The 24,014-nt window shown below is 42.7% G+C and overlaps 1 protein-coding gene across 5 annotated transcripts in view; it reads left to right on the top strand.

Annotated features, from left to right (window-relative positions):
• Positions 1–24,014, top strand: part of LOC144611871 (ryanodine receptor 1-like) — a 479,550-nt gene that overhangs the window by 232,072 nt on the left and 223,464 nt on the right. For all 5 annotated transcript variants that reach the window (XM_078431182.1, XM_078431183.1, XM_078431185.1 and 2 more), the window contains exon 43: positions 18,752–18,846. In XM_078431182.1, coding sequence (XP_078287308.1) covers positions 18,752–18,846 — 95 coding nt within the window. The remainder of the gene's footprint in view (positions 1–18,751; positions 18,847–24,014) is intronic.

Consider the following 24,014-nt stretch of genomic DNA (forward strand, 5'->3'; position numbering starts at 1 on the left):
AAAATGCTTGACATGGTAAAATCTGGATATACACAATCATACATAAAATCCCCCATATATGAAGCGAGTGTCAATTGCACTACATTTCAGTCACTGAGACATGTAGTTGTGTTTGTGAATTGCTGTAAAAGAAAATTATATGTGTTTTGGATTTGCACTTTCAGTCTGGCATTAACATAATGTCGTTCACCATCTGAGAACATACCAAATACTCTATAGGTAATAAAATACTGGACACAAAGCAGCTAGTTTGCACACATTAAGCTTCCACAAATAACAATGACTATAATCAGACAATGATGTTGTTTATGAGATAATTAACAGTCAGGGCACAGGGGAGCTCACGACTGAAGTACAGGAAACCCTCGTTATGATGGAACATTGGGGGGAGGGGGGTGGTGGTGTCCGTTATTGACGATTGTCCGCTGTAACCGAGTAAGTATCATAGAAACATAGATAGAAACATAGAAAATAGGTGCAGGAGGAGGCCATTCGGCCCGTCGACCCAGCACCGCCATTCATTGTGATTATAGCTGATCATCCACAATCGGTAACCTGTGTCCAACTTCTCCCCATTTCCCTTGGTTCCACTAACCCCCAGAGCTCTATCTAACTCTCTCTTAAATCCATCCAGTGATTTGGCCTCCACTGCCCTCTGTGGCAGAGAATTCTACAAATTTACAATTCTCTGAGTGAAAAAGTTCCTTCTCACCTCAATTTTAAATGGCCTCCCCTTTATTCAAAGATTGTGGTCCCTGGTTCTGGACTCGCCCAACATTGGGAACATTTTTCCTGCATTTAGCTTGTCCAGTCCTTTTATAATTTTATATGTCTCTATAAGATCCCCTCTCATCCTTCCAAACTCCAGTGAATACAAGCCTTGTCTTTTCAACCTTTCCTCATATGACAGTCCTACCATCCCAGGGATCGATCTCGTGAACCTACGCTGCACTGCCTCAATTACAAGGATGTCCTTCCTCAAATTTGGAGGCCAAAACTGTACACAATACTCCAGATGTGGTCTTACCAGGGCCCTATACAACTGCAGAAGAACCTCTTTACTCCTATACTGAAATCGTCTCGTTATGAAGGCCAACATGCCATTAACTTTCTTCACTGCCTGCTGTACCTGCACGCTTACTTTCTGGTGTACAAGGACTCCCAGGTCTCGCTGCACTTCCCCCTTACTTAACCTAACTCCATTGAGATAATAATCTGCCTCCTTGTTTTTGCCGCCAAAGTGGATAACCTCACATTTATCTATATTACACTGCATCTGCTATGCATCAGCCCACTCACTCAACCTGTCCAGATCACCCTGCAACCTCCTAACATCCTCTTCACAGTTCACACTGCTTTGTGTCATTTGCAAACTTGCTAGTGTTACATGTTAATTCCTTCATCCAAATCATTAATATATATGGTAAACAGTTGCATCCCCAACACTGAGCCTAGCGGCACTCCACTCGTTACTGTCTGCCATTCTGCCAACCAATTCTCTATCCATGTCCACTATTTCTAGAGCCACCTCCCTGATTTCCCTGGGATGCAGACCATCAGGCCCTGGGGATTTATCAACCTTCAGTCCCATCAGTCTACCCAATACTATTTCTCGCCTAATGCAAATTTCTTCCAGTTCCTCTGCTCCCCTAGATCGTCTGTCCTCTAGTACATCTGGGAGATTGTTTGTGTCCTCCTTAGTGAAGACAGATCCGAAGTACCTGTTCAACTCTTCTGCCATTTCCTTGTTACCCTTGAATTTTTTGAAGAGGTTACCAGGGAAATTGATAAGGGCAAGGCTGTGGATGTTGTCTATATGGACTTCAGTAAGGCATTTGACAAGGTTCCACATGGAAGGTTGATTAAGAAGGTTAAATCGTTGGGTATTAATAGTGAGGTTGCAAGATGGATTCAACAATGGCTGAATGGGAGATACCAGAGGGTAATGGTTGACAATTGTATGTTAGGTTGGAGGCCAGTGTCTAGTGGAGTACCCCAAGGATCTGTGTTGGGTCCACTGTTGTTTGTCATTTACATTAATGATCTGGATGATGGTGTGGCAAATTGGATTAGTAAATGTGCAGATGATACTAAGATAGGTGGTGTAGTTAATAATGAAGTAGAGTTTCAAAGTCTACAGAGAGACTTGGGCCTTTTGGAAGGGTGGGCTGAAAGATGGCAGATGGAGTTTAATGCTGATAAGTGTGAGGTGCTGCATTTTGGTAGGACAAATCAAAATAGGACGTACAGGGTAAATGGTAGGGAATTGAGGAATGCAGTGGAACAGAGGGATCTGGGAATAACTGTGCATTGTTCCCTGAAGGTGGAATCTCATGTGGATAGGGTGGTGAAGAAGGCGTTTGGTATGCTTGCCTTTATAAATCAGAGCATCGAGTATAGAAGTTGGGATGTAATGTTAAAATTGTACAGGGCATTGGTGAGGCCGAATCTGGAGTATGGTGTGCAGTTCTGGTCGCCAAATTATAGGAAGGATGTCGACAAAATGGAGAGGGTACAGAGGAGATTTACTAGAATGTTGCCTGGGTTTCAGCACTTAAGCTACAGAGAGAGGTTGAACAGGTTGGGTCTTTATTCTTTGGAGCGTAGAAGGTTGAGGGGGGACGATAGAGGTTTTTTAAATTTTGAGAGGGACGGACAGAGTTGACGTGGGTAGGCTTTTCCCTTTGAGAGTGGGAAAGATTCCAACAAGGGGACATAGCTTCAGAATTGAGGGACAAAAGTTTAGGGGTAACATGAGGGGTAACTTCTTTACTCAGAGGGTGGTGGCTGTATGGAATGGGCTTCCGGTGGAAGTGGTGGAGGCAGGCTCGATTTTATTATTTAAGAGTAAATTGGATAGGTATATGGATAAGAGGGGATTAGAGGGTTATGGTCTGAGTGCAGGTAGATGAGACTAGGTCAGGGAGAGTGGTCGGCGTGGACTGGTAGGGCCGAACGGGCCTGTTTCCGTGCTGTAGTTGTTATATGGTTATATGGTTAATAATTTCACCTGTGTCTGCCTTCAAGGGACCCACATTTGACTTTGTTACTTTTTTTCTCTTAACATATCTAAAGAAGCTTTTACTTTCCTTCTTTATATTCTTGGCCAGCTTTCCCTCGTACTTCATATTTTCAGCCCGTATTGCCCGTTTTGTTACCTTCTGTTGTCCTTTGAAAGTTTCCCAATCCTCTGGCTTCCTGGTACTCTTTGCTGTGTTATACATCTTTTCTTTTAGTTTTATTCCATCCCTAACTTCCCTTGTCAGCCATGGTTGCCTCCTACTCCCCTTAGAATCTTTCTTTCGCTTTGGAATGAAATGATCCTGCGTCTTCCGGATTATGCCAGAAATTCCTGCCATTGCTGTTCCACCGTCAATCCTGCTAGGATCCCTTTCCAGTCGACATTGGCCAGCTCCTCTCTCATGCCTTCATAGTCCCCTTTGTTCAACCGCAACACTGGCACTTCCGATTTAACCTTCTCCCTCTCAAATTGCAGATTAAAACTAATTATATTATGATCACTACCTCCAAGCGGTTCCTTTACCTTGAGTTCTCTTATCAAATCTTTTTCATTGGACAACACTAAATCCAGAATTGCCTTTTCTCTGTTTGGCTCCAGTACAAGCTGCTCTAAGAATCCATCTCGAAGGCACTCTACAAACTCTCTTTCTTGGGGTCCAGAACCTACTTGATTTTCCCAGTCTACCTGCATATTGAAACCCCCCATCACCACAGTGGCATTACCTTTCATACATGCCAGTTTTAACTCCTGCTGCATCTTACACCCTACATCCGGATAACACCAATTAGTGTCTTCTTATCTTACAATTCCTCAATTCTATCCACAGTGACTCTACCTCGTCAGTCCCTATGTCATCCCTCGCAAGGGGCTGAATTTCATCCCTCACCAGCAGAGCTACCCCACCGCCTCTGCCCACCTGCCTGTCCTTTCTACAGGATGTATAACCCTGAATATTAAGTTCCCAGGCCCGATCCTCCTGCAGCCACGTCTCTGCAATCCTCACAATGTCATATCTACCAACCTCTAAATGAGCCTCAAGCTCATCTACTTTACTTCTTATACTTTGCGCATTCATATACAATACTTTTAATTCCTTACTCATCTCACCCTTCACATCGATTCCTATTACACTTGGCCATACCCTTTGTGAGCTTTCTGGGGTTAATTCTGGGATCATTAACTATCCCTTTACTCTCTTTCCCTTTGACTCCATCCTTGACTATCCCATTTGACAAAACCTGCCTGCCAGAATGCTGGTCCTCCACCTGTTAAGGTGCAATCTGTCCCTTTTGTACAATTCTCCCTTAGCCCAAAACAGATCCCAGTGATCTAAGAATCTAAATCCCTGCCCCTTGCACCAGCTCCTCAGCCACACATCCCCTATCTCCCTGTTCCTGCTCTCGCCAGCATGAGGAACTGGAAGCAAACTGGAGATAACCACCCTGGAGGTCCTGCTTTTCAGCATTTTTCCGAGCTCTCTAAAGTCACGCTGCAGAATATTCATTCTCTTCTTTCCGACATCGTTTGTGCCGACATGCACCACCACTTCCGGCTGTTCACCTTCGCCCTTGAGGATTTTCTGCACTCTGTCCGTGACATCCTGGCACCAGGGAGGCAGCACACCATCCTCGAATCCCGCCTGTTGCCGCAGAAACCCCTGTCCGTACCTCTCACAATCATTGTATAAGTAGTAGAAACAAAGAACTGCAGATGCTGGTTAACACACAAACTGACACAAAGTGCTCAGTGGATCAGGGAGCATCACCGGAACTCATGGATAGGTGACATCTTGTCAAGATCCTACTTCAGACTGTCAGTCTGGATCTGGGCCTGAAATCCAGGTGAGATGATGGCCCCAGCTTGCTGGCGACTGGGGGAGGAACGAGGATTGGTGGCTCAGATTAACTACCCACTGACTAAAGAAGTTCCTCCTCACCTCCTTTCCAAAAGAGCGCCCTTTAATTCTGAGGCTATGACCTCTGGTCAGAGACTCTCCCACCAATGGAACCATCCTTTCCACATCCACTCTATCTGTGCCTTTCAGTATTCTGTATGTTTCAATGAGGTCCCCCCCCCCTCAATCTTCTAAACTCCAGCGAGTACAGGCCCAGTACTGTCAAACGCTCATCACATGCTAACCCACTCATTCCTGGAATCATTCATAAATATCCTCGGGACCCTCTCCAGAGCCAGCACATCCTTCCTCAGATATGGGGCCCAAATTTGCTCACAGTACTCCAAATGCGGCCTGACTAGTGCCTTATAGAGCCTTAGCATTACATCTCTGGTTATGTGTTCCAGTCCTCTTGATATAAATGCTAACATTGAATTTTCCTTCCTGACCACCGATTCGACTTGCAAATTAACTTTTTGGGAATCCTGCACTCCCAAGTCCCTTTGCACCACCGATTTCTGGATTCTCTCTCCATTTAGAAAATAATCTATTTATTCTTATTACCAAAATGCTGACTCCGCACTTTGCCATCTACAACCTCCCCTCTGTCTGATCCTGCTATGAACTTAGAGTCATAAAGTGATACAGTGTGGAAACATGCCCTTCGGCCCAACTTATCCACACCAGCCAACATGTCCCAGCCACACTAGTCCCACCTGCCTGCGTTTGGTCCATATCCTTCCAAACTTGTCCTATCCATGTATCTGTCTAACTGTTTCTTAAATGTTGGGACAGTCCAAGCCTCAACTACCTCCTCTGGCAGCTTGTTCCATACACCCACCACCTTTTGTGTGAAAAAGTTATCCCTCATATTCCTATTAAATTTCTCTTCACCTTGATTCCCCTAATCTGATCCTCGATTCCCCTAATCTGGGCAAGAGATTCTGTGCATCTACCCGATTTATTCCTCTCATGATTTTATACACCTCTATAAGATCATCCTGCATTCCAAGGAGTAGAGACCCAGCCTGCTCAACCTCTCCTTATAACTCAGACCCCCTAGTCTGGCAACATCCTCGTAAATCTTCTCTGAACTTAGAAACATAGAAACATAGAAAATAGGTGCAGGAGTAGGCCATTCGGCCCTTCGAGCCTGCACCGCCATTCAATATGATCATGGCTGATCATCCACAATCGGTAACCTGTGTCCAATACCTATACCTGCCTTCTCTCCATACCCCCTGATCCCTTTAGCAAAAAGGGCCACATCTAACTCCCTCTTAAATATAGCCAATGAACTTGCCTCAACTACCTTCTGTGGCAGAGAATTCCACAGACTCACCACTCTCTGTGTGAAGAAATGTTTTCTCATCTCGGTCCTAAAAGACTTCCCCCTTATCCTTAAGCTGTGACCCCTGGTTCTAGACTTCCCCCAACAAAGGGGAACAATCTTCCCGCATCTAGCCTCTCCAACCCCTTAAGAATTTTATATGTTTCTATAAGATCCCCCCTCAGTCTTCTAAATTCCAGCGAGTACAAGCCCAGTCTATCCAGTCGTTCCTCATATGAAAGTCCCGCCATCCCAGGGATCAATCTGGTGAACCTTCTCTGTACTCCCTCTAAGGCAAGAACGTCTTTCCTCAGGTTAGGAGACCAAAACTGCACACAATACTCCAGGTGTGGTCTCACCAAGGCACTGTACAACTGCAGCAGAACCTCCCTGCTCCTAAACTCAAATCCTCTTGCTATGAATGCCAACATACCATTCGCTTTCTTCACTGCCTGCTGCACCTGCATGCTTGCTTTCAATGACTGGTGCACCATGACACCCAGGTCACATTGCATCTCCCCTTCTCCCAATCGGTCACCATTCAGGTAATACTCTGCTTTCCTGTTCTTGCCGCCAAAGTGGATAACCTCACATTTATCCACATTATATTGCATCTGCCATGCATTTGCCCACTCGCCTAATCTATCCAAGTCACTCTGCAGCCTCCTAGCATCCTCCTCGCAGCTAACACTGCCACCCAGCTTCGTGTCATCCGCAAACTTAGAGATGTTGCATTCAATTCCCTCGTCCAAATCATTAATATAATAATAATAATAATAATATATTTATTTTATATAGCGCCTTAACACATGCACAAAGCGCTTTACAAATACAATTAACATAGAAACAAACAGACAAACAGACAAACTATCCTGACGGAAAAGCGGCGAATAATCAACGCCAGCGTCCTCTCACGTCAGGGTCCGGCAGTAGACATTAAAGAACACAAGACACACAGATACAATTTTTTACACAAAACAGCCATCACAGTGATTGCTCTAGGCATACCCTCACTGTGATGGAAGGCAAAGTCTTATCTCCTCCTCGTTCTTCTCCCGTGGCGCCACGAGGCGATCGAGGCTCCCAACCCCTTGAAGCCCCCACCGGGCGATGGAAAGTCCCAGGGTCGAGCCGAGCCGAGCAGGCCGATGAAAGTTCTGAGCCCCCACCGGGCGATGGAAAATGCCGCGGCCGAGCCACGCAGGGCGATGAGAGTCCTGAGCCCCCACCGGGCGATGTAAAGTGCCGCGGCCGAGCCACGCAGGGTGATGAAGGGCCTGCGGGCGGGTTGATCGTGCCTCGTGCTTCGGGGCGGTCGAAGCTGCTGCGGCTGGAGCTCCCAAAATACACTGTAAATAACTGGGGTCCCAGCACTGAGCCTTGCGGTACCCCACTAGTCACTGCCTGCCATTCCGAAAAGGACCCGTTTATTCCTACTCTTTGCTTCCTGTCCGCCAACCAATTTTCTATCCACCTCAAAACTGAACCCTCAATACCGTGTGCTTTAAGTTTGTACACCAATCTCCTATGTGGGACCTTGTCGAAGGCCTTCTGAAAGTCCAGATATAACACATCGACTGGTTCTCCCTTATCCACTCTACTAGTTACATCCTCGAAAAATTCTATAAGATTCGTCAGACATGATTTGCCTTTGGTAAATCCATGCTGACTCTTTCAAGCTTGACAATATCTTTCCTATAACAGGTGCCCAGAATTGAACACAATACTCTAAATGCGGTCTCACCAACGTCTTATACAACTGCAACATGACCTCCCAACTTCTGATTCATGAAATATCACAACTAATGACTTCACAATCTCTGAGGCCACCTCCTTCAAACCCGGGAGTGCAGTCCATCTGGTCCAACATCCACTCTTGCCTCTTTTTCACTCTATATATCCGTAGAAACTCTTGCTATTCTCTTTTATATTATTGGCTAGCTAAACATTCTTACTTCATCTTTTCTCTCTGTATTGTTCTTTTAGTTACCTTTTGTTGTTCTTTAAAAACATCCCAATCCTCTGGCTTCCCACTAATCTTTGCAATGTTATATGCCTTCCCTTTTGCTTTTATGTTGTCCCTGACCTCCTTTGTTAGCCATAGTCTTCTTATTCTCCCCCTGGTATCTTTCTTCCTGCACCTTCCGAATTATCCGCAGAAATTCCTGCCATTGCTGCTCTACCGTCATTCCTACTATGGCCCCTTTCCTTTCAATCTTCGCCAGATCCTCCCTTATGCCTCGCTAGTCCCTTTTGCTCAGCTGTAATACTGACACATCCGATTACTTGCAGCAACACAACAGATATGTGACGATTGTACTCAGTAGACAACATAAAAACAACAAAAAGTAGTTCAATATATATTTTAAAAACAATATAGTGCAAAGACAAAAACAATGGCCCCAAGTCCTTCGTGCAATCAAGGCAGTTTTTAGTTTGCAGTTTAGTTGGAGTTCATAATGTTGTGATTGTTATTGGGAAGAAACTGCCCCTGAACCTGGATGTTACGGTTTTCATGCTCCTATGTATTCTTCCCGATGGCAGGAATGGAATGAGACAGTGGCCTGGGTAGTGTGGCCTTGGATGATGCTGGCTGCCTTTTTGAGGCAGTCGTCTCCTGTAGATCCCTTCCATGGAGAGAAGGTCAGTCCCATGATGGACTGGGCAGTGTTCACCATTTTTTGCAATCTTCTTTGTTCCTGGGCATTCACGTTGCTGAACCAGTCAATATGCCGTTCATTTGTAGCAGATGAACATACGTCATATATTCGTCAACATACCGAATCTCTTCAATCTTTTGGGGAAGTAGATGGACATTCTTCATGATTGCATCAATATGCCAAGTCCAGATAGATATTCAAAGCAAAAGTCCCTTTCGGCCTTTTTAAAACCTTATCAAGGTCATATTTGGGCTTGTTGTATAAATCTGCACTGCCAGACTTGAATGCCCAAGATCTGGTTTTCAGAAGATTGCGGACCGCCTAGATCATCCAAGGCTTCTGGTTTGGAAACACTCGGATGGTTTTCATGGAACACGTTTCTCCACATATTTCCTCATGAAGTCGGTAGCAACTGTGGCGTATTTCTTCAGGTCCATTACTGAGTTCTTGAGTATCGCTCATTCTACCGACTCCAAGCAATCCTGGATTGTTCCTCAGGCCATCAAGTGGTCCAATTTCCCAAAGTGAGGGCGTGGGATGGAACGATCGGCTCTCTGATGGTAGAATAGCTGTGGTCGAGGATGTTTGATCCTCTGGTGCTGCAGGGCACATGCTGGTGGTAGTTTGGGAGTGATGTATTAAAGTCTCCGGCGACAAAAGACGACAAGTTATGCCGTCTGGTGTTTGTTGACCATGGCCTACAGCTCCTCCAGTGCTAGATGAACATCTGCCTGGGGTGCGATGTAGACCACGGTCATTAAGATGGAGGTGAAATCCCTCAGGAGGTAGAAGGAGCAGCATTTGCCAGCAGGTATTCCAGGTGTGGAGAGTAGGAGTTGGACAGAATTGCTGCACCTATGCAGCACAAAGAGTTTGTCATGAGGCAGACGCCAGCACTTCTCGCTTTCCCAAATGCCTCCATTCTGTCCATGCTATGAATGGAGAAACCTTTAAGCCAGCGGCCATTCCTTCTCAGGGGAGTGCTCATATTTTCTTAGGGACATTGTTCAGGTTCATTATTTGATTTTTTTTTAAATATGTCCTGTGAGCAATCCACTGCATTCAAATATGCATTGCGATTTTCTTTTACATAAAGATTAGTAACCTTGTGCTTTAGTTGAAAAGAGTCAAATTCATTACATGATTCAGCATTAAGTTTGATATAAAAGAGTTATGCAATCAGCCTGCCTCTTATATGTACTGAGGTAAAGATGGGTATCGTGTTCCTATTGAGGATTCTGGTTGGATTTTCCATTCCAGGTAACCAGAATAAGGTTTCATAATGTATAGGTAGTTTCGGTGATCTTGGATATATTTGTCCAGGTTTACCCTTTAACTTCGTTAGGAATTGGGCCTGATTTCAAAGAAGTAATCCATCTTTTTTTTTCTTCTGTTTTCCTAAAAAACTTTAACTGAGCAAGAGCTACCCAATCCTGTCAGACAATTGTGCAAATAGAATACAAAATTGTAATGTTAAATATAACACAAATGGCACAAATTGGTCCTAATTGTTGCTTTCTAGGAGCATCACATAATGCAATATATGCCTACACCTAAATAGTAACAAAATATATCCAAATAGTTCTACTTTGTGACACTATAATGTTTTGTAGACATCAGAGTTTCTGAAAAAGTCGCAACAAAATGGGTAAAAGAATGATAAGGATTCCACTGAGGATAGCCATCTTTCTTCTCCTGTTAAGTATCTTACAGTACAAAAGGACCATACACATAAGCCATATTGGTTTAAATATAAATGTCAAGGGACTAAACCAAGCTTATAATACTATAATTTGCAGTAAATAACATATAACATAAAATACAGTATGTAAAGTCTTAAAAAGCATCTTATATAAAAGGTTACCCATGTCAACATATATATGTAATACCCAAATGGGAGAGTAAAAAATGTTTATTGGCTCACCATTCTACAAAATTGTGTCATTAGACTGAATATTCGCTATAGACGCATCAAGACCCCCCTTAAGATGAGACGAGAAACATGCATATCTGTAACCAACAATGATGAGTAGGAAAAGGATAGAGGCATGGATGGTTCCTGCTCTTCACTGTTCCAGGGTTAAGGACGAAGCCGAGGAACAGGCATAAGCTGAGGATATAGACAATAGACAATAAACAATAGGTGCAGGAGTAGGCCATTCAGCCCTTCGAGCCAGCACCGCCATTCAATGCGATCATGGCTGATCACTCTCAATCAGTACCCCGTTCCTGCCTTCTCCCCATACCCCCTCACTCCGCTATCCTTAAGAGCTCTATCCAGCTCTCTCTTGAAAACATCCAACGAACTGGCCTCCACTGCCTTCTGAGGCAGAGAATTCCACACCTTCACCACTCTCTGACTGAAAAAGTTCTTCCTCATCTCCGTTCTAAATGGCCTACCCCTTATTCTTAAACTGTGGCCCCTTGTTCTGGACTCCCCCAACATTGGGAACATGTTTCCTGCCTCTAATGTGTCCAATCCCCTAATTATCTTATATGTTTCAATAAGATCCCCCCTCATCCTTCTAAATTCCAGTGTATACAAGCCTAATTGCTCCAGCCTTTCAACATACGACAGTCCCGCCATTCCGGGAATTAACCTAGTGAACCTACGCTGCACACCCTCAATAGCAAGAATATCCTTCCTCAAATTTGGAGACCAAAACTGCACACAGTACTCCAGGTGCGGTCTCACCAGGGCCCGGTACAACTGTAGAAGGACCTCTTTGCTCCTATACTCAACTCCTCTTGTTACGAAGGCCAACATTCCATTGGCTTTCTTCACTGCCTGCTGTACCTGCATGCTTCCTTTCAGTGACTGATGCACTAGGACACCCAGATCTCGTTGAACATCCCCTCTTCCTAACTTGACACCATTCAGATAATAATCTGCCTTTCTATTCTTACTTCCAAAGTGAATAACCTCACACTTATCTACATTAAACTGCATCTGCCATGTATCCGCCCACTCACACAACCTGTCCAAGTCACCCTGCAGCCTTATTGCATCTTCCTCACAATTCACACTACCCCCCAGCTTAGTATCATCTGCAAATTTGCTAATGGTACTTTTAATCCCTTCATCTAAGTCATTAAAGTATATCGTAAATAGCTGGGGTCCCAGCACCGAACCTTGCGGTACCCCACTGGTCACTGCCTGCCATTCCGAAAGGGACCATTTATCCCCACTCTTTGCTTTCTGTCTGTCAACCAATTTTCTATCCATGTCAGTACCCTACCCCCAATACCATGTGCTCTAATTTTGCCCACTAATCTCCTATGTGGGACCTTGTTGAAGGCTTTCTGAAAGTCGAGGTACACCGCATCCACTGACTCTCCCCTGTCAATTTTCCTAGTGAGACTGTGTATGCCAAAGCAGATATATGTGAGGGTATCCATGGTATCCCAGGAGGAATAGTGGTTTATGGGAGTTGGAGGAGTGACTGCGCTTATATCATAAGCAATTAAATTTCAGTCCTTCAAAGCTTTAACGCGTCAACAGGTCTTAGTGTTACATGCAGTTCCTGGAAAAGTCGCAACAAAATGGGTAAACCATCGAAGGAGCATATTAAAACAATATTTTCTATGGCTGCAGGGATTATCCATTGGAAGACTCCACATAAGTCGCAGATCCAATTTAAGGTAGTGCTAAACCACCCAGAGACTGTGTTTGTCACTACAGAGGTCAAGCAAGCTGCAGCTGGAAATGTCGTGGCAATCATCACACTTAGAGCATTAAGCCAGTCTGGCTTGAAAGGGGTCTGCAAGTAAATTTGTGAAATTTACACAAGGAACTGCAAATGCTGGTTTACAAAAAATGACACAAAGTCACGGGTTAGGCAGCATCTCTGCTGAACATGGATAGGCCACGCTTTGGCGACAAGAATAAGATTTCATCATGTATGGGTAGTTTAATTTATTATTGTCATCCTTACAGAGGTACAATGAAAAGCTTTCGTTGTGTGTTATCCAGTCAAAGAAAAGACTATACATGATTACAATCAAACCATATACAGTGTATAGATAAAGGGTACAACATTTAGTGCAAAATAAAGATAGGACACAAAATGTGCCTGCTTATGTTCTGCAAAGATGCTGCTTGACCCACTGAGTTACTCCAGCACATTGTGTCTTTTGAAAGGAGGTGTCTTGCTTGTCTAATCGTTTCAGGAGCATTATAGTTGGTAAACGTGCCAATGAATTTTATAGCATGCATCTGGGTTTAGGTGCTGGTTAAAACTGAGATCTTTGGATTCTGATCAAGAGGAACATTAAACTTGATTTGTGAGGTTGTGAGCTGAATGGCTTTTTTTATGTGGAAGCCGCAACAACTGATATCTCTGCTCGGTGTAACTGCCACACTCAAGTGTGAGATTACACTCAAGTGTGTAATGATTCCATTGAACCCATTATCAAATCTATTAATATGCTTCTAATCACCAAGAACTGGAGTAGCTGTAACAGGACTACTAGAACTTGTTCCCCACATTGAGGAAATATCTCCCTATCATAACATATTTGACATGATCTTATAAGGCATGATTTAATGCTGATGTAAGAGGGTTGGTTCAGTAAGGTTTGAGATACTCAGACCTCCACAAACTTTCCATTGATATTGAGGTTCCACTTTGATAATCAAATGGGTGAAACTGTGAAATAGTACATACTTGAGTTCAGTGGACGGTGTGTTCTCAAATACAGTTAGTTTGAAAGGAAGTAATAGATATGAGAAACAAAGTATGGCAATATATTGATGGAGTGAATAACCAGTGAATATTGATCACTTCTATCACAGAAATAGGTTTTAATTCATGGACTTTCAGTAGAAAAGAATTGGAGGTAGCTCTTTTAAGACATATAACTCTTTTGTTGGAGCCTGAGTCTGTTGATCAAAGGACCTGAGAGGAAATGCCAGGGCACCAGTCCTAATGTTAGGCGAGGAGTCATTCATTGAAGATGTTGTTGACCACCATCACACTGTGATAAGACTGGATGTGATCACCAAGGACAAGGTGCTGTGTGAGCTTACTGTGGAAGCTCAGTTATCCAGGTAGTACATTGGGAAATATTCTTTGATTGAACTTCATCCAATCATTGTTGATTGTGTTTCTCGTATATTTTTTATTTCATCACCCAGATTTTTTTCTTTCAAGGTGGACTTGCGTGTTTGCTTTGAGACACTCAATACAGATTGGCCAATAAGATTATTCCAAGATGCATCTCCCTTATAAATTTTTTAAAGTGGGTGATTTTCCATTGTCTATCATCCTCGGGAATCAGATGTGACCAGACGGCATTAACTGGATTTAAAACTTTACTGGTCGACCCTTGCAACATTTGTTACAATGATTTGTTGTGGGCCTTAATTATACACTGTGTATTTTTTTAGAATGGCATAGTTGATAACTAATCACTATTGCTCATCAGCTTTACTTCACCAAACATGGGCGAATTAAATCGAGAAGTTTCTTTGACTGAAATCCGTGTTTATATAAGGAGTCCACAGTTTCTTGTACAGATTGTGATCATCAATGTACAGGAATATACCAAAGATTCTGATGAGGGAATGGATTGTGTCCTGATTTAGTTGTTTTCGTATCAACTGTCCCACAGTGGTTTGCATGCTGTTGTAGGCAGTCATTGCACTTGCATAACATATTTTTAAGCATCTCTTTGAGTGTACCCTTTCTAGAGTCCTAAGCATAAATCAAGATTTTAAGCTGTATCTTTTTAAAATATTCACAAGAAACATTGAATAGAGAGAGAGATTACACTGTATCAACCTCCATTTCAAAGACTGATATATTGCCTTAGTCTCTTTTTCTGAATGTGTTGATGTGTCAATGATCCAGATTTCAAGCAGTGGTTTTCCCCTTCCTTACCAAGGCAGAGATCCTTCCAGCTAACAAAACTCTGAAACACAGTTATATTATAAAAATTGAAGCATGTTTAAGATAAATAAGTCCTATGAAGATTATCATTTATGAAAGATTTTCAAAATACATACAATTTTTAGAATACTAGAAAAGATACCAATGAGTCACCGACAAATAAGTCGTCTGTGGATGACGGAGGTTGAGGAATGCATTATGTGTCTTTACTTTGTTTCGTCTAACTCTTCTCTCCTACTCCTAAAACTCTTCTAATTTTTATATTGTTTTTCTACCACCATAAGTGGTTGGCACAATTTGGTCAATGTAGATTAAGTGAATGTAAGCCTTATCCTTTTATGAATACCACACTCCTAATAAGGTTACTGTGTACTTTATGGTTCCTTTTCTTCCATCGGTCTTTGGTATAGGATGATTCTATTCTTAATGACATAATGGGTCAGTAATATCTCTCTTGATACTGAGGGGAAAAAACATGCACTTATGTTAATCCACATTAAGTCTTTGAACCGAGGTCAGCTTCAGCTGCTGGCTAAAAGCCTTCTGACCCTAAATCAGCATCAGCTGCTGTGTTAAAAGCTTTTGTGTTACAAACTGAGATTAGTAAAAGGTCTTTTCAGCCCGGGTTGTGAATATCCATCATACTGTCAGATCTGTGGCACAGTGGGATAGAGTGAAGTCAGACGGGGATATAGTGATAGGATACCCATTAACAAGAGAGACAGACAGGAGCCAGAAAACAGACGGGATTCTAGGATGGCGTGTTGCCTCCCTGGTGCCAAAGTCCAACATATCACAGTGTGGCTGCAGAACATTCTTGAAGGGTGGGGATGAGCAGCTAGAAGTCGTTGTGTACGTTGCTACAAGTTACATAGGTAGGAAAAAGAATGAGGTCCTGCAGAATGAAAACAGAGTTAGGCAAAGAGGTTAAAAGCAGTATCTCAAGGGGAGTCATCTCTGGATTACTCCCAGTGCTAGTGAGGGTAGACATAGGAATATACAAGTGAATGCATTGCTGAGGAATTGATGCAGGCAGAGGGGTTCAGATTTGTGGACTATTTGGATCTCTTCTGGGGCAGTACCTGAACTGGAGGGGGACCAATATCAGACATGTTTACTGATTGGCAGGAAGACAAGATGCATTGCAGCAGTGAGGCTGGTGAGAAGGTGGACATTTGTACGTACGTTAACAACAGCAAGTTCAGTAGACAGGTTAGGCAGGAGCATGGTAGTTATCGAGTAAAGATGGTTGGATTAAATTGCATTTATTTCAATGCTAGAGACCTTACAGGTAGGCAGTAGAATAAACTCAGGGCGTGAATGGTTACTTGTGAATGGGACGCTATACCCATACTGCAACCTTGGCCAAACAAGGACAAGGCTGGCAGCTTAATGTTCCTGGGTACAGGTGCTACAGGACAGATAGACGAGGCATGGGAATTGTTAGACTGATTAAGGAAAACATCATGGCTGTAGTCCAAGATGACTTTCCTGAAGGGTCATCCAGTAAAGCTCTATGGGTATAGTTGGGAGGGTCTTGACCTGAAATGCCACCTATTCTTTTCCTCTAAAGATGCTGCCTGACCCTCTGAAGAAGGGTCTTGACCCGAAGCGTCACCCATTCCTTCTCTCCAGAGATGCTGCCTGTCCTGCTGAGTTACTCCAGAATTTTGTGTATATCTACAGATTAAACTAGCATCTGCAGTTCCTTCCTACACATTTTCTGCTGCCTGACCCGCTGAGTTACTCTAGCTTTTTGTGTCTTCCTTCATTTTGAACCAGTATCTGCAGTCCTTTCCTACAGAGAGAAGTTGGGACCTTGTGTTATAGTGGTACAAGATGTTGGTGAGGCTGCACTTGGAGTAATGTGCTATTTATAGGTCATCCTCCTCTAGGAAAGGTGCCATAAAGCTGGAAAGGATGCAGAGAAGATTTACAAGGATGTTGCCAGGACTCGAAGGCCTGAGCTATAATGAGAAATTGGGCAGGCTAGGACTTTATTCCATGGATCACAGTAGGATGATGGTTATCTTATATATGTATTCATCATGAGGGGAATAGATAGGATTAAAAGGCTAACGTAATCAAGAACAAGAGGGCATAGGTGAAGGTGAGAGGGGAAATATCTAATAGGAACCTGAGGGGCAATGCTTTCACATAGCAAATGGATGGGTATATGGGACGAGCTGCCAAGGGAAATAGTTGAGGCAGGTGCAATGACAATGTTTAAAAGACATTTGTACAGGTACATGGATAAGAAAGGTGTGGGCCATGTGGGCCAAAGCAGACAAATGGTACGTGCTTTATTCGGGCACCTTGGTTGGCATGAACAATTTGATGTGAAGGGCCTGTTTCTGTGCTGTATGACTCAATGACTCGAGTAATCCAGATTTTGGGACAACAATCCAGAGAAATGAGACCAAATCCCAGTTGTGGAATCAAAATTCAGTTAATTAAATAAACTAGAATTTAATATAAAGGTAGTGATTCTCTAGTAAACCAACAGATGGAATCAACAGATGTAAGACTCCATTTGCTTCATTGATGTATTTCATGGAAGGAAACTTTAATCCTTGTTGAGCCTAGCCTGCATGCGGCACTCGACCAACATCCACAGTAATTGGTTGACCCTTAACTGTTAGCCGTAATGGCAAAGCAAGCCATCAAGTTACATCAAAAAGCATAGAAACATAGAAAATAGGTGCAGGAGGAGGCCATTTGGCCCTTCGAGCCAGCACTGCCATTCATTGTGATCATGGCTGATCATCCACAATCAGTAATCTGTGCCTGACTTCTCCCCATATCCCTTGATTCCGCTAGCACCTAGAGCTCTATCTAACTCTCTTTTAAATTCATCCAGTGAATTGGCTTTTACTGCCCTCTGTGGCAGAGAATTCCACAAATTCACAACTCTCTGGGTGAAAGGTTTTTTCTCATCTCAGTTTTAAATGGCCTCCTCTTTATTCTTAGACTGTGGCCCCTGGTTCTGGACTCCCCCAACATTGGGAACATTTTTCCTGCATCTAACTTGTCCAGTCCGTTTATAATTTTATACGTTTCTATAAGATCCTCTCTCATCCTTGTAAATTCCAGTGAATACAAGCCCAGTCTTTCCAATCTTTCCTGAAATGACGTCCCGCCATCCCGGGGATTAACGTCTTGAACCTACGCTGCACTGTCCCAATAGCAAGGATGTCCGTCCTCAAATGAGTAGACCAAATCTGCACACAATATTTCCAGATGTGGTCTCACCAGGGCCTGATACAAAAGGACCTCTTTACTCCTATACTCAAATCCTCTCATTATGAAGGCCAAACTCAAAATTGATAACATTGATCCGCTTGGCATCTGATTCTATTCATTTCGAAAGGATTTTACATCCAGTAATGGTAGCTTTTGAATACCATCGAGTTAGCATTTGCAAACTCGAGAAGCTGGTGTCAATTTCAAAATATAATGAAAACACAAAACAAAGACATCAAAATCTCCATCATTGTATCAACTTGATGACGCATATGTACAAGGTGTAATAGATAACAAAATGAAACACATTATAATCAAATAATGTATAGAACACTGTTCTTTCAATCCAGCAGTTTGATAGTCGCATCTAATCCCAGCAGAAGCATTTGGTCCTCCAAATGGGAAACAGGAACAGAATGCCCACACAGATCAACCATTGGTTTTCATTGAGCACAGTGAAGAATTGGAAGATGGCAGAACATTAATACATACATCTTATTCCTGTGTTTTTGTGACATTTGTTGTCTGAACATTAAAAGAATGGTGTACATATGACATTGCTTGTTGCTGTAATCTATAATTGTTGTAGGTAATTGTTGCATTGCTAAGTTTATGTTTTGATTCAAACTACAATGGTTTTCTAAGTTGACTTTTGGTAATGACCTCAGGGAACGAGGATGCCTACTGATTTATTGAATTGATTCTGTTCAGGAATGCGAGGCTCTACTCCACTGGATGTTGCAGCTGCTTCATGCATTGACAATAATGAACTTGCCCTCGCCCTGCGGGAGCCGGATATGGAGAAGGTAATAAAGGTGTAACGGACCCCATCCATATTCAATCAATATCAAGCAGCAGTGAAGTTGTAAGAGGAAAGAAAAAAAATGCTCAGTCGAAGTATCCAGATCTGAAACGTCGCCTGTCCATTTCCCCACAGATGTTGCCCGACTTGCTGAGGTCCTCCAGCACTCTTGCTTTGCTCAAGATTCCAACATCTGTAGTTCCTGTGTCCCCAAAAATAATGCTATGTTCCACATTGGATTAAAGTACTATGTATTACAATTTGCAAAAAAACCCTTTAGTTTATGCTAAATTGGTACTGTGTTTAATGCACATCCAGGTCTAAATTGCATTAAAAAAAATAGATGCAATATATGAACAAGGTGGTATCACTTTTCACTGAGAGAAATTACTTTTTCCCCATAATAGTTTGTGGAATGAACTATTGTGAAATTTTAGATCAAAAGATTAGAACATGGCACTTTGCATGTCATTTGCCTTCCATTCTATTAATTTGGTGCTGTTTATCAAGAAGTTCCTGTGTTTTTTCTGTAATATTTGTTCTTTAAACATTCAGTAAAGTACATGGTTTTGCACAGAAAAAAAAAGTTGACTTATCGCACATTTTGCATTTGTGGCTTTTATTTTCTCAAAAATGCCTATCTTTCTTTTACGCACATACATAGGAAGAACAGAGCAGGAGTAGGTCACCTGGTCCAAACCTGTTCTGACATTCAATATGATAATGGCTGATCTACCCAAGACTTCAATTTATCCTGTGGGCCAAGTCCCTACAGTCTGACTTCCTTAATCTTCCAAAAAATTATCTGCCATCATTTTAAATATTTCTCATGATCTAGCCTCTAGGATAGGACAGATTCACTGCCCTCTGTGAGAAGAAATTTCATTGCACCTCAGCTTTAAATGACCGACTCCTTATCTTGAATCTATATATCCTCAATCGTGACCCTCTTCCCAGTGAAAACATCACGACATTTCCCTGTTATGTTCCTTTCGGATCTTGTATATTTCAATAAGGTTTGGCCCATTGTTTTAAACTACAATGTTTTGGGCCGTATTTCATAAATCATGCTCTCGTACCAGGAATTAGCCTGGTGAATCTCCTTTGGACTGCCTCCAATGCCACTATATCCACCCAGATGAAGGATCTGGTCCAAAATGTGAATTGTCCATTTCCCTCCACAGATGCTGCTTTGACCCACTGAATTCCTCCAGCAGATTGTCAGTTGCACCAGATCCCAGCAGATGCAGTCTCTTGTGTATCAACCCCCATATCCTTTCTTTAGTAAGGAGACCCAAATTGCATTCTATTCTTCATTTGACCTTGCCGACACCTTACATAATTGTATCAAAACTTCCCTATTTACAAATTCCAACCGGATTGAAATAAAGCCCAATATGCCATTTCTCTTCTTAATGAACTCACTGCATCTACTGAGTAACGTATTGTGTACGTTTACTTCACCCGCTTACGTCTTTTCCATTAGATAATAATCTGTCTGTTAAATCCTCTGTCCGAAGAGCATGACCTCATACTTTTCCACACTACATTCCGTTTTTCCACTGTATTAGTCCACTCCCTCTCTATCTATATCCCTTTGCAGCTATGCAATATTGTCAACATGTTCTTATACCTACATCCGTATTGGCATACCTGGGTAACTTACATTTGATACTGCATTCCTCCCGGCAATTAATAAAAATAGTAAATAAATGGGGGCCAAGAAATGATCCCTGAGGTACACTGCTTGTTACACCCTTCCATCCTGAAAATGACCCATTTTAAGCTCTGTTAAATTGTTTTGGGAAGGAACTGAGAATCAGATTGAGTCAGAATGAAAGGTAGTGCATCCAAGGAAATTAATAGATGTTGGTAATAAAAACAATATCTGAGGAATACTCGGCGGGGCAGGTGTCATTTGTGGAGAGAGGAAAGAAGAGTCAATAGTTCAGGCTTGATCATAGAAACATCGACATAGAAAATAGGTGCAGAAGTGGGCCATTCGGCCCTTCAAGCCAACACCGCCATTCTTTATGATCATGGCTGATCATCCAAAATCAGTACCCCGTTCCTGCTTTTTTCCCATATCCCTTGATTTCGTTAGCCCTAAGAGTTAAATCTAACTCTCTCTTTAAAACATCCAGTGAATTGGCCTCCACTGCTTTCTGTGGCAGAGAATTCCACAGATTCACAACTCTCTGGGTGAAAAGGTTTTACCTCATCTCAGTCCTAAATGGCCTACCCCTTATTCATAAACTCAGACCCCTGGTTCTGGACTCCTCCAACATCGGGAACATATTTCCTGCATCTAGCCTGTCCAATCCCTTAAGAATTTTATCTGTTTCTATAAGATCCCCTCTCATCCTTCTAAATTCCAGTGAATACAAGCCCTGGTGATCCATTCCTTCATCATATGTCAGTCCCGCCATCCCGGGAATTAACCTGGTGAACCTACACTGCACTCCCTCAATAGCAATAATGTCCTTCCTCAAAGTAGGAGACCAAAACTGCGCACAATACTCCAGGTATGGTCTCACCAGGGGCCTGTACAACTGCAGTAGGACCCGCTTGCTCCTAAACTCAAATCCTCTCACAAAGAAGGCCAACATGCCATTAGCTTTATTCACTGCCTGCAGTACCTGCATGCTTACTTTCAGTGACTGATGTACAAGCACACCCAGGTCTGGTTGCACCTCCCCTTTTCCTAGTCTGACACCATTCAGATAATAATCTGCCTTCCTGTTCTTGCCACCAAAGTGAATAAGGTCACATTTATCTACATTATACTTCATCTGCCATGTATCTGCCCACTCACCCAACCTATTCAAGTCACCCTGTAGCCTCAAAGCATCCTCCTCGCAGCTCACACTTTGCGTCATCCACAAACTTGGAGATGTTACATTTAATTCACTTGTCTAAATCGTTAATATATATTGTAAATAACTGGGGTCCCAGCACTGAGCCTTGCAGCACCCCACTAGTCACTGCCTGACATTCTGTAAAGGACCTGTTAATTCCTACTCTTTGCTTCCTGTCTACCAACCAGTTCTCTATTCATGTCAATACCATACCCCCAATACCATGTGCTTTAATTTTGCACACTAATCTCTTATGTGGGATCTTGTCAAAGGATTTTTGAAAGTCCAGATACACCACATCCACTGGCTCTCCCTTATTCTACTTTTTACATCCTCAAAAAATTCCAGATTAGTCAAGCATGATTTCCCCTTCATAAATCCATGCTGACTTTGACCGATCCTGTCACTGCTTTCCAAATGCACTCCTATTACATCATTAATAATCGACTCAAGCATCTTCCCCACTACCGATGTATGGCTGACTGGTCAATAATTCTCCGTTTGCTCTTTCCCTCCTTTCTTAAAAAGTGGGGTTACATTGTCAACCCTCCAGTCCACAGGAACTGATCCAGAGTTGAGAGAACATTGGAAAATAATCACCAATGCATCCAAGATTTCTAGGGCCACCTCCTTGAGTGCTCTGGAATGCAGACCATCAGGCCCTGGGGATTTCTCTGCCTTGGATAGAGAACTGGTTATCAGACAGGAAGCGAAGAGTAGGAATTAATGGGTCCTTTTCAGAATGGCAGGCAGCTCGGTGCTGGGGCCCCAGTTGTTTACAATATATATTAACGATTTAGATGAGGGAATTAAACATAGCATCTCTAAGTTTGCAGATGAAACAAAGCTAAGTGGCAGTGTGAGCTGCGAGGAGGATGTTATGAGGCTGCAGGGTGTAGAGGATTGGACAGGGTAGATGCAGGAAAAATGTTCCCGATGTTGGGGGAGTCCAGAACCAGGGGTCTGAGTTTAAGAATAAGGGGTAGGCCATTTCGGACTGAGATGAGGAAAAACTTTTTCACCCAGAGAGTTGTGAATCTGTGGAATTCTCTGCCACAGAAGGCAGTGGAGGCCAATTCTCTGGATGTTTTTAAGAGTGAGTTAGATTTAACTCTTTGGGGCTAACGGAATCAAGGGATATGGGGAAACGGAGTACTAATTTTGGAAGATCAGCCACAATCATATTGAATGGCGGTGCTGGCTCAAAGGGCCGAATGGCCTGCTCCTCCACCTATTTTCTATCTTTCTATGTTTCAGTCCCAACACCATTTCCTGACTAATGTGGATTCCCTTTAGTTTTTCCCACCCACTTAAAGAAGCTTTTAAAGTCAGTTTTTATATTACCCGCAAACTTTATTGCATGCTCTATTTTCCCCTTTTAATTAACCCCTTTGTCCATCGCTGTTGAATTCTAAATTTCTCCCAGTATATTTCTCCCAGATCAAAACTGGAAAAGTGATAAAATTAGGATGTTGTGAGTGGGTTGAGAAGAGATAGTATGTCTTCAATAAACTGGAAACCAGTGTGCCCAGGTGTAAAACAATTGCTTTTGGGCTGACTCAGAGAAATCCTTTGGAACATACTCTGTGTTCTTTCTCTTCTAACATGCAGATCAGTTTACTGTCATATACACCATGGTGCAATGAAATTCGTTTATCACCTGAAACTCCTCAAGTAAACAGAATACTGTTATAATAGATACAATAAATACAACAATGAGCCGAAAATCGGTAGTGCAATCCAAAAAAGTGTAGAAAAATAGTACAATTATTGAGCAATTGATTTAGGTAAATTAAAGAGTACATGGCAGGACCACCAGGAAGGGGATGAGAAATAAATGATTAGCTGATAGCAGTGGGGAAGTAGATGTTCTGGCTGTCTGAACTTTCAAGTTTCTATATCTTCTCCCAGAAGGTAGAAGAGAGAAAAGGAAGTGTCCAGGGTGGCAGGCATCCTTTTTGATTCCTCCAGTTTTCCAGGTGCAACGCATTTTGAAAATGGACTGGATGGAAGGAAGTGCCAAGTTTGTATTGGGCTGGCTGTGTTAACACCCTCGGCAGGTGAACATAGAAACTTAGAAAATAGGTGCAGGAGAAGGCCATTCGGCCCTTCGAGCCAGCACCGCCATTCATTGTGGTCATGGCTGATCATCCACAATCAGTAAACCGTGCCTGTCTTCTCCCCATATCCCTTGATTCCATTAGCCCCAAGAGCTCTATCTAACTCTCTCTTAAATCCATCCAGTGAATTGGCCTCCACTGTCCTCTGTGGCAGAGAATTCCACAAATTCACAACTCTTTGGGTGAAAAAGTTC

This window comes from Rhinoraja longicauda, chromosome 41 (genome assembly GCF_053455715.1).
Source record: "Rhinoraja longicauda isolate Sanriku21f chromosome 41, sRhiLon1.1, whole genome shotgun sequence".
Classification (NCBI taxonomy): domain Eukaryota; kingdom Metazoa; phylum Chordata; class Chondrichthyes; order Rajiformes; family Arhynchobatidae; genus Rhinoraja; species Rhinoraja longicauda.